This window comes from Pseudochaenichthys georgianus, chromosome 9, assembly GCF_902827115.2.
Source record: "Pseudochaenichthys georgianus chromosome 9, fPseGeo1.2, whole genome shotgun sequence".
Classification (NCBI taxonomy): Eukaryota; Metazoa; Chordata; class Actinopteri; order Perciformes; family Channichthyidae; genus Pseudochaenichthys; species Pseudochaenichthys georgianus.
In genome coordinates this window covers 25,414,540-25,426,581 of record NC_047511.1, presented here as the reverse complement: position 1 = coordinate 25,426,581, position 12,042 = coordinate 25,414,540, and the positions used below count along the sequence as shown (strand labels likewise).

The 12,042-nt window shown below is 41.3% G+C and overlaps 1 protein-coding gene across 1 annotated transcript in view; it reads right to left on the bottom strand.

The window, feature by feature from the left end:
• ptch1 (patched 1) overlaps positions 1 to 12,042 on the bottom strand; it is a 58,172-nt gene that overhangs the window by 28,614 nt on the left and 17,516 nt on the right. The window contains exons 6-12 of the mRNA XM_034092046.2: positions 11,219 to 11,417; positions 10,952 to 11,073; positions 8,287 to 8,434; positions 6,529 to 6,660; positions 6,163 to 6,318; positions 5,836 to 5,934; positions 4,684 to 4,809 (exon numbers count right to left, since the gene is read on the bottom strand). Coding sequence (XP_033947937.1) covers positions 4,684 to 4,809; positions 5,836 to 5,934; positions 6,163 to 6,318; positions 6,529 to 6,660; positions 8,287 to 8,434; positions 10,952 to 11,073; positions 11,219 to 11,417 — 982 coding nt within the window. The remainder of the gene's footprint in view (positions 1 to 4,683; positions 4,810 to 5,835; positions 5,935 to 6,162; positions 6,319 to 6,528; positions 6,661 to 8,286; positions 8,435 to 10,951; positions 11,074 to 11,218; positions 11,418 to 12,042) is intronic.

Here is a 12,042-nt window from a genome sequence, read left to right as displayed (position 1 = left end):
ACACACACACACACACACACACACACACACACACACACACACACACACACACACACACACACACACACACACACACACACACACACACCACACACACACAACACACACACACACACAGCTGACCGCGGGGAATGGGGAGATTTATCATAACATCTGTCCTCAGTGCATGAATGTGTATTTTAGTGTTATCTGGATGAAGATCATGTGTTTTTGTTCATACTGATGAATGTAAGAACATGTCAAAAACAACAAACGAAAGAGCGAGACATTCATCTATGGAGGAGTCGATCACAGGAAGTGCTTAAGAGATGGAGTACTCGAGTCCTGGACTCGGACGCCGATTTTCGGGACTCGTGACTCGACTCGCACACTGATTGACGCGACTTGGACTCGTGAATTCTCGCGTACGATGACTCGGACTCGACTTGTACATTGACGCTCCCGACTTGGACTCGAGCAAGTTTTCTCTGGAGTCTGATGTCCTCTATCCTGGCATGTGCACCTTTGAGGCGAGTTCACGTACTGGGCCCCGCTATTCCAGTCTAGAGATGTCTAGAGCAGTGGTTCCCAACCTGGGGGGGCGCGCCCCCCTTGGTGGGGCGCCAAAGATTGCAGGAGGGGCGCCAGGCCTCAGATGATTTGAGGCCACATATGATATTTAGACTTTTTATTTTTTTACATTTTTTTTTTACATATAATTGTAAGGCAATACATGATTGTCACTAAAAGCCTTGTCTCTACATTACAATAAAATATAAAAAATTGTTAATAAAAATTCAAGTTAGAAGCTATTAAAGGCATAAAAGACAGAAATGTATAATTCTTTCTATAGAAATGTTTCTTCTGCCTGTAAAGTTTGCAAACCGGGCTTGTCTGGATAAGCGCATTTTTAAAACAGTCATTGTCCATGCCGGTTTTCAGTTTTTTATTTGTCACAGTTGCTCCGATCAGATCAGTCTCTTCCATTTTGGAGATATTTACGACTTTTGAATCCACATAAACACATCGGCAAAATCCGGCTTACTTTGAGCATGTGTTTTAAACAGTTTAATCCCTTTGTGAATTGTTTCCACTTCCGCGCCGTCCTTTAATTTCTTCATACAGCGGGAATCCAAATGAATTAATCCTGAGTCTAATAACCATCAAAGTCACTCCAATAGTGCTCCTTAATTACGCTTTCATCCTCCTTTAACAAAATACTTCACATTCATCCAGTTTGTGACAGTAGTTGTAGCATTTTTGAGACTTTTAAACTTAAATTACCGCTGTTGCGCCCCTCCCTGTGTGTGTGTGTGTGTGTGTGTGTGTGTGTGTGTGTGTGTGTGTGTGTGTGTGTGTGTGTGTGTGTGTGTGTGGTGTGTGTGTGGTGTGTGTGTGTGTGTGTGTGTGTGTGTGTGTGTGTGTGTGTGTGTGTCGCAACTTCCAATAGGAGTCATTTGGCTCTTGGGAAAAAAGGTTGGGAACCCCTGGTCTAGAGACACACCCTGCTGCATGCTTTCACACATTCTGCTTCCACATTGGAAAAGAGCAGCGCAAAATGCTCGTTATGTGGAAACAATATTGAAGAGAAGGCTCCGTAACACATTACTCTAAGGATCGAGTTCAGACATATAGGCTGTCTTGAACACTATCATCAGAGTATCTAACAATAAATAAAGATTCAGCCATAACACGAAAGCACATGGCTACTTAACATGCAGAATGACATCATTTTGCATGCCAAGTAGCCATGTGCTTTCTGATTTAACTGGTAAAAGTTCCTTCAAAATAAGAGTCCCGATCTATTATTATCAAAATAAAGTGCAAAACGAAAACTTTACCATAGGAAATTATTGGCATACAAATGTAACTCATTTTAAATATAGTTAGATATATTAAAAGGTCATTTACAATAATAATAATATTAGTAATAAGTGTTATATTTTTTTATAGCACCTATTACAAGAATTGTAGCCAAACTCGCTTCACAGCTGTTCAATAGATAGATTAGTATAACATGACAGGATGAAAGCAATGTAGAGGAGCAGCTACATTTCAACACATATATCCACGAAGATTAATACATGAAGACTTGTGACTCAGATTTGACTTGGACTCTTCTTAGGTGACTCAGACTTGGACTCGGACTAGAACACAGGTAATGATGACTCGGACTCGACTCGGACACTCCTTGGGTGACTCGGACTTGGACTCGGGCTGCTTCTCAGGTCGATTAAATGAAATCCTTGCTTCCCTCACTTGCGTCGTTTCCCTGCGTTTAGTCCCTCCCACCAGGGAAGCATGGAGGGACGTCCTTTCCTCCGGAGCGTCACGTGAAGCGACGTCTGTTTGTGATGACGCTGCACAGCTGTTCGTCTGGCAGCAGCCAGCTCTGTACCCTAAATGATACATTAATTGAAACAAAACACGGTATAAACTGAGGAGTGAGTCCCGTGAGGTTCATGTATTTTCTTCACTCCGCTGGGGTATTGCTCTCATGTCAAGAAGCATCAGATCAGTGCATGCACTGCCTCGTCCAATCAGTGAGCGATACACAGTAAGGGGGCGGGGTGAGTATCTGAGGATTTCATCGGAGGATGGACTGGTGGTTCCTCGGTTATCACTCCTCCATGATCGCTCCTCGCTCCTCCGGCAGAAATAAGAGCCATGGGACGGTACTCAAGATGGCGCAGGCAAATCAACTTCCGGTGAGACCGAGGACCGAGGAGCAAGGAAATGAAAATAGTAGAGCTGAGAAGCAGCCTCGGACTCGAACACAGGTAATGATGACTCGGACTCGACTCGGACACTCCTTGGGTGACTCGGACTTGGACTCGGACTCGAACACAGGTAATGATGACTCGGCTTGACTACAACACTGCTTAATACTGATAAAGAGACACATGCACATACTAACACACATTTCATCAAGGCTGAGAGATGAGTAGTACTGATTACGGGTGTGTGTGTGTGTGTGTGTGTGTGTGTGTGTGTGTGTGTGTGTGTGTGTGTGTGTGTGTGTGTGTGTGTGTGTGTGTGTGTGTGTGTGTGTGTGCGTGTTCCATAACAAAGATACGTATCAGCATAAATGTCTGCATCACTGCAAGCTCTCAACCAGTCACAAAACCACAAGTGTAAAGTATGCATACTATGTGCATTTGTGTGTGTGTTATGTATGTGTGCCTGTTTCCAAGTGTGTGTATTTGAGTGCATAACGAGGCTGCATGGATTAGAGCCATGGGGTAAATGGATCATGTTTGACCGACTCGCTGTACTAAAGCCATCCATCCACACATGGTAATATTGTACTCACTGTGGAGACATCTTGCCTCACACTGTGTGAGCATGGGTATGTTGGCTTGTGTGTGTTGGCTTGTGTGTGTGAATGTCAAAGTGGGAAGTCAGGGGTATGAATGTACACTGAAAATAAAGGCATATATGAAACCAATAATACCTTTCATATTAACACTTCTCAAAACATTTTGAAATTGTCTTTTGAATTAGTTCTTTGTGAGTGTTTGTTTGACCAATATGTTTTATAAAGCTTGATTTTCCACTTCTGGTAGTTGACAACATATTTTTGTAAGCTTTTAATGTTTACCCTGTAAGGTAATTACAACTACACAATTAACTAATTATATGTAAATATTTAGCCTAAAAACCTTTCTATAGTCCACCACTACCCCCAATAAATTGAAACTACTTAACACCCACTTTATCTTTACTTTACTTAGGTTGCAGCAACTAATTATTAGACTGCCTTACACCACATACTGTGCAAAGGCCAAGAAGGGAGGCAGACATTTGTTTTAATCTGAAATAAAACACAAAAGATTTTTAAAAAACGAATTGGACTGAAACAAATTAGTATAATCAGAAATGTTCTTAAATTGGATAACAAATAATTCATTTATATATTGGGCAATGGCCCAATATAATAAGTCTAACATTGAATCTATCACTAAGCTGATATTTCTGTCAAACCCGTTTCGGCAAACTTATTTGTTTATATTCTGTTTTTAAAATCTATCATATATTTTCCGTCTAGTTCTCATGCAGCTGGAAAGACTTAGCCTTAATATAGGCATCTTCAAATGTTTTTACTGTTATTGCGTTCTCTTTACAATATGTATCTCTGTGATTGAGTGAGTGTTTGTATTCATTTAGTGATTATTGGAGGCATTTTGTCAGACTGACAGACATCTCTTTCTGTCCCTGTTTTTACTGTTCTGGTGACGTCTATAATGACTGACAGATGTTAGAAAAGTCTAAGCTCCCCTCTGGACTCCCCCCCACCTTTACACACACAGACACACACACAATTGCTTTTCAAACCTCCCACACAGATACTACAACTCACCCCCCTCACACATGCACGCACATGTGCGTGAGGATAAGCAAGTACACACACAAACATGCAGTGGTATTCACTGGACCCCAGCCACAATCTGGACAGACACCGGGCCCACCACTAAACAACCTCAAAGAGGGAGAGGGCAGGATGGATTTATCAAAACACACACTATGCCTCAAACACACATAAATGCACAGCCTTTCAGTTTGATGAAATAAATCAATAAAACAACTGTCTGGAGAAATCTGGAGCCAAAGAGGACTGGAACAACAATGTTAGTGAGAGAGGGGCCCCCCACAACTTAACTCTCTAACACACACACAAAAACACACACGAAATATCGTATATACCTGTAGAGAGAAGGCTCTAAGCGCTGGGATGGGGATGAGGGCTGCCATGAAGAAAGCGGTGACGTTGCTGATGGAGGTGAGAGCCACGCTGGCCCCTGTCCTCTTCAGACACTCCCCTGTACGATCCTGACAGATAGGAGAGAGAGAGAGAGAGAGAGAGAGAGAGAGAGAGAGAGAGAGAGAGAGAGAGAGAGAGAGATGACAGGAAAGGCCATGATAGCCAAAGGCAAACGTGTAATACTTGAGATTATTTCAATTATCATAACACCGATATGACCGACAGTGATTGCAATGTTTCTTTAAGCCCTGAAGTGCTCTTAAATAATCCACCTGGGCACGTCTACTTCTGTTTGAAGACTTAAGGGAATAAATACATTATCATTGTAATCATGACTGATGATGATTGACTTTACTCTTTGCTTTTTTTTTATATATATTTACTAGTGATAAGCATGTACACCCCTTTAAGGTTTGGCAGCATCAGTGTTAAGACTTAAGGACGTGCACCACGACCACACAGGGAGTGCTTGTCGGTGTGTGTGTTTCTCTGTGTGTGTGTGTGTGTGTGTGTGTGTGTGTGTGTGTGTGTGTGTGTGTGTGTGTGTGTGTGTGTGTGTGTGTGTTAGACAGGACAGATCAGGTTCAGCTCTGTTTAGTTTTTTATCTTAACCACACAAAGGAAGTTGAGAGATGAAGGAGGCATAGTGACAAGGGCTAGAAGGGGAGAGTAACAGTCAGGGGGAAACAAAAACAAGCAAATACTTGCCTGTGTTTTCCCCTTTCTGGAGATAAAGTTATTCCGTTCCAAAAAAAACAAAACACACACAGGCACATACCCAGATGAGGTTGCAGATACCTACTCTATTTACCCTTTTGAAAAAGCAGGTTTCTGCCAGTGTTTAACTGTATATGCCTTGATCTACTTGTGAGAAACACTTTTGATTTATGATTTAATTTAGCCTTCTTTGGTCGCTTTTCATTAATCAAAAAAGGGAAATATTTAATATTGAGCATTTCTTAGATAAGCGGACTGAGTGTGTGGCACAGGTTGTTTGATCTTACATCACAGGCACAGACACGCTTTCACACATTCTTCTATTTTGGAGATAAGACAGCAGAGGGGGTAAGGAACAGTTTGGTTGTTCGCCTCACCTCGAATGGGATCCTCTTGTTCTGTCCGGTCTCACTGAAGGCATGAGCGAGGAGGAAAACATCGTCCACTCCAACACCGAGAGCCAGGAACGGTAGCACCTGTAGCACACACAGACAATTCATGAGCTCCAAAAGCCAAATAAAGGACTACATCCAGTGTGGAATGTTTTTAGTTTCTAGTCAACAAACTGTTACATGTAAGTATTACCCTACTAATGTTACTAATATAATCACGGGATGTCAAATAACACTGATAAACATTTGATCTCATTGTGTTAATCATGCCAAAAAACATCGGCACGTGCCAGTGGTATGTGTGTGAGTTACCTGTGTGGTGGCAGCATTGAAGGAAATGCCCAGGAGTGAGCAGAGGCCCAGGCCAGCTGCCACTGACAGTGTCACCAGCAAGACCCCCGCCAGCCCAACAGCCCCCTGAGACTTGGCACAGTCCCACCGTAGCATGGTAAGGCACGCATAGGCCAGCTGGGACATACACCAAACAAGAAATCAAAGATTAAGTCAACTTATTACAAGGTTAGGTTAATCATCAAACATCTACCCTTCTTTTATAACTTGTGTCTTCCTCAATCTAAGCATACATATTAGCTGCTCAAAGCTTTTTACAAAATTCATTATCCAAATAGAAAGTGTATTTGAAAATGTATTATGTCTTTTCTCTGGCTCTGTTCTCACCATAAGCAGATATCCACTGGCCACACGGATGACGCTGATGTCCGAGAAAGACTTGAGAATATCTTCAAGAGTGGTGGAGGTGAAAGACAAGACCTTCTGAGACGAATTTGCTGCAACACTCTGCAGCACCGCCTACAAAGAGAGAGGAAAACAGAGATAGAGATAGAATAATTACTGAAGAGAAGGTTTAAAATAAATAGTCATGCATTGATGGAGATATAAGCAATAATTAAACAAACTTCCAAGGCAATATAAGAAATTTGGTATAATATGAAACAACAAACTGGAGGTTGAATTACGCACAGTGCAGCGGCAGCTCTACAAATGCTCACAGTCAGGTTAAAAGAAAATCAGCCAAAGTTCGCCTTTTACTTTTTCTCTTTCTAGTTTTTTTAATTAAGACAATCAGTGCCGGTCTCTGCAGAACCATGTTTAATAAAATGTTCCCTCTCTTTCTGAAATGGCCCTTCTTAATATAACCTAAATGGGTATAGCTGACTAATTTAGAGAAAAAAAATGCACCTTAGCACTTTTCATACAATTAAACCAAAACCAGCAACAATAAATACAACTAAATCAATTGAAAAGGTAAGATATGAGATAAAAAAAGAAGTACAACTAAACACACTAACAAACCCAGACACAAATAGGAACGGATCAAAACGTTGCAAAACTTGAAAGCGCATTGTAAGCAATTCGCAGTATTTCGCAATAGCAGAAATAGAGCTGTGTATAGACAAACAATTAATAATACCTGCACTGTATAAGGACCTGTTTTTGGTATAGAATAAGTAAATATCACTCAAAACCACACAGCAGCCCTAAATATCAAGCTCTGCCTCTGTTGTAGGAAGCATTTGGAAGAATCTGCAGACAGTACCATGACCCATCCTCTCCCGCTCATTGTCTCAGGGCAGATAGATGGCTTCAACACTGAACTGCAATTACTGCTCAGTGGGGAGCTATGCTGGCTGACACACATTAGGAAACACGCACTAGATCACACACACTTTTGCACCCATGTGTGAATTTTCACATGTGTAAGTAAGGCACATACTGACATGCATGCACATACTATCCTAACAGACACGCCTAACCATAGAGTAATACACAGTGCAAACACATTAACACAAACTCATAGAAATAGTAAGACTATTTGGCATCTTTTATTTCTTCGATGACTATAAAAACACTGAGTTCTGATAAACAATCACACCTCTCTACTATCCATCAGTGGTCTCTGGGCCCCAAGATAAATGGTGCACACACACAGATACACACACACAAGGTCACACCATGTCGAACAGAGGTTGGGGCCCCCAAAACAAAGACCAGATGATGTCACACATGAGCCACCAATGGGGCCACAGCTGGGAAAGAGATTGTGTGTGCACTTTTGAGTGTGTTTGCATGTGTGTTTGTACATGAGTTAAAGAGTTAGAGAGCAAGAGTGCGGGAGAGAAGGAGAGAGAGAAAGAGAGAGAGAGATATCCAGCCCTCCCTTAATGTATTCCAGACATGCTCACCCTGCTCTATTGCTCCTCTCTACTGAGCAGTGAGAGGAAAGCTATAGGCCTATACCACACACCAACAGTGATTCTAGTATCTATCAGGGGCCCTGGCTTTGGATGGGACCTTTCCATGTTCACCTGTATCCGGTCTCAGATTTACAATGTGGTTGTAGAGGATTTAGGGTAGATTTATTTTCCCTTTTATGGATGTGTCTCTCTCTAGTTTCTGAGTGCTTTGGTCCCTTACCTCAGAGTATTTCCTCTGCCAGGCTTCCAATATAGCTGCAGCCTTTTCTTCATTCCAGTTGATGTGGGAAACCTCCTCATAGCCACGAAAGTGCTCAAACATCTGCTTGGGAGTCATCAGCTGGAACATGGTCTGTAGGGCTTGGGCACTGGAAAGGAGGGAAGGAGGGAGGGTGACAGAGGGAGAGGGAAGAAAAAGATGGAAGGGATAAAAAAGGAAGGTCAAAAATACGGAGGTAATAAGGTGCAAGCTTTGACTGACAACATAATGTTTACAAGGGAAGATCAGAAGGTGATAAACTGGCTTATAGATTGTGCTTTTCACATAACAATTTTCCAGAGCGCAAAGAAACATATTTTAATGTTTGCTTTAAACAACCACTTATCCATTTATACAACAAAAAATAAACCACTTGGCATTATATAATGCACCTAGTTTCTCGTGTCCATCTTTATTCATCTGATAAAACAATACTTTTTTTAATAACAATCACTATCCTCAACAGAACCGCCACAAAACCACTGTTCATTTCTTTTTGGACAGATTTTGAAACAAAAACATATACAAATAAAATAAAATGTAAACAGTGTAACAGAGGTGATCTCTGGGGCCATAGATCTCGGCCTTTGTTACGGATAATATAGCTTCATATTTGGCGAAGTATATTGATCTGTTCCACACTAAAACATGGCACAGGAAGAATGTGAATATACATGTCATTTATGCATCTATTTGTCACGATCTGTCTATGTTTTAGTTTGTCTGACTCTGTTTCTTGTTTTATTTTGAAAAGTGTTCCCCCTCCCGTCTTGTCTGTTACTGGTGATTGTGGTCACCTGGTGCCCTGTGTTGTCTCCTCCTCCCCCCTCACCTGTGTCTTGTTGGTTTGATTAGTCTGTGTGTATTTAAGTTCTGTTTGCTTGTTAGTGTGGGTGTGAGATCATTATGGCTGCTGACTGTGTTCAGGTGGACAGCAATATTGAGGCTGTGAATCATGTGTCAAGGATGAATAAATGCCCACACCGGGTTGTATTTGGACGTTCTGCCTCTGCCTCCTTGCTTGGTCGGGCCGCTCAATTGTCAGCTTCACAAACAGAATACCGTATTGGTAGAACACAGGGTTTTTTTTTGTCAAACAATATTTTATATATTCAACAATATTTATATATTTAACAAAAATACATTTAACAAAATAATGAAAATAATAATAGTGTCCAAAAGGAAGCAGGAGGAAGCAAATGCTGATTAATTCCCACCCCTCACTCAACTGCTGATATTATTAATAAATAATAAAAATGATTAGTTATATCTAATAACTATCCAAACCGAAAAGAAAAAAAAGTGTGTACTAACCTATCAATTGATGTGTAAAACTGAGCTTCTTCACAGAGAATAAGGCAAAAATACCACTTTTTTAAGGTATCCAGTGTAATGAGGAATGCACCATCATGGTGCATACATTAGGACAGTACTATATAAGATGTATAAGTAATTTAAAGAAACATTTGAAAACACTGAAAAAACAGAAGATGATTTCAAATTGTCAAATTTTAGAAGCCAAATGAGCTAGGATTAGCTCATGGTTCTCTTTATGAATGCGATCTCTGTATTATGTTGATAATCACAGTAATGGTGGCAGTTACTAAAAAAGATGTAGGAATTTAGTACCAGCAGTAACAGCTCAGTGGACTGAGCAACTAAACCACACACACACACACACACACACACACACACACACACACACACACACACACACACACACACACACACACACACACACACACACACACACACACACACACACACACACACACACACACACACACAACACACACACACACACACACACACACACACACACACACACACACACACACACACACACACACACACACACACTAATGACCCAATCTTGCCAAGAAAAAACACAACCACCAAACAAACAACGTACCCCACTGTACTCTGGGACCAGTATGCGTGTAAATGTGTGTGGGGGTTTGCCTTTGTGTGTAAATGCATGTGCAACCTTTGCAATTTCATATTATTAAGTGGATCATTTTTTTTGTAAAAGAAGCTTCTTATGATAACATGTGCATGCTTTTTATTCCTGTGTTTGTGGCATTGACTCAATGTTATGTGTTTTGTGATGAAGGGCATACAGCGTATTTCACACATACAAATGTGTACATTAAGTATCTTTAAACGTATTCCTGGAGCTGGTGCTGGAGAGAAGTACATGTACCCAAAATCGCTGTATATTTGGACAAACTTGCCAGGCAATAGATCACACTGTGTGTGTGTGTGTGTGTGTGTGTGTGTGTGTGTGTGTGTGTGTGTGTGTGTGTGTGTGTGTGTGTGTGTGTGTGTGTGTGTGTGTGTGTGTGTGTGTGTGTGTGTGTGTGTACATGAGTGTGTACATGAGTCTATATGAGAGGGTAGAGTCCAAGCAGAGCGCAGAGCTTAGCAGGAACAGCTGGAGCTCTAAGATTTCACTGGAATCTGCTAATGACTGCAAGATTTACAGCACACCGTGCACACGCTTGCATGCATGTGCCGTTTCCGAGAGCATAAAAGAACAAAAAACACACACTCTTTCCAGAATAAGCCCTGCAGGGATCACAGCAGTGTTTATGAGGGTGTGTATGTGTAAGTTTGGGTATGTTACCTGAGCAGGGGTCCGCTGCCGTTCTTGGTGGTCCCTCCTACGATCAGCTCCTCCTGCCAGTGCATGTACTTCCTGGATAGACCATGGCAGCCTCCACTCAGAGCCCTCGCCACATCGAATGGCTGGTGCAATAAAAGCAACAGATGAGAAAAATACCTGTCAGCAGATTGTCTCAAACCCAAGACTTTATGTTTTACCAAATATATAAATGTTGCATGTGTACACATATGTTCAGAGCCTAAAGCTTGATCTAATATGTGCGCCTACCTTGGTGGAGTTCTTATTGGGCGCAGTGAGGGGGCAGTCGGGGTCAGCAGGGTTTAAACAGGGCCTATCCATGTAGCCGTGTCCAACATCTGCCTTTTCCAACATCTCCTCAAAACCATCCACTGGGAAATTAGCCTTTCGCAAATCCTCAAGGAACTCCTTTGGGTCAAAGTTGGTCCACTGAAGAGGGTCTTTACCTCTGCAAAAGGTAAAAGTAAACAAGAATACTGTTTTATCGTAACTACAACCATGTTTTAAGATGCTGTGTTTCTGTACCTTATTGAGCACTAGTAGTTCTTGTTAGTTAGATAGTTAGTTATTATCATATTGGAGACGATTAATACAACTGTAAAAATTAAGCTGGAATTATCCTTTAAGGGCGAACACATTAGATACATCTACAAAATTAATGTTTATCTACAATAGTTTTTTTCACTTTCTGTGAAAAAAAGGCAAATTCCTTGACCAATTAGATCCGAAAAAATATTCGTTCTTGTTTTGTTGCTATCATGTGTTGGATGTGTATTTTAGAACATCAGTGTTAGAGGCTGGTGTCAGGTGTTATCGCCTCTAGATTTACCTCAGACAAAAAAGAAATTAATATATTTCTTGCTAGGTGACAGAAAACAATATAAGAGACAAATTCCCATGATGCAATGGCACAGTACTGAATTCTTGCTCCAAACCAGTCCTTGTCTCTCTAAGCCTAACACATTCCAATCTCCCTTTCTCTGAATCTCTCTCTCTCTGTGTCATTCAGACCACATTGTACGTGCTTAACCAGGCTTGGGTTATTATTCCCAGCCTCCCAACCAGAACATAGT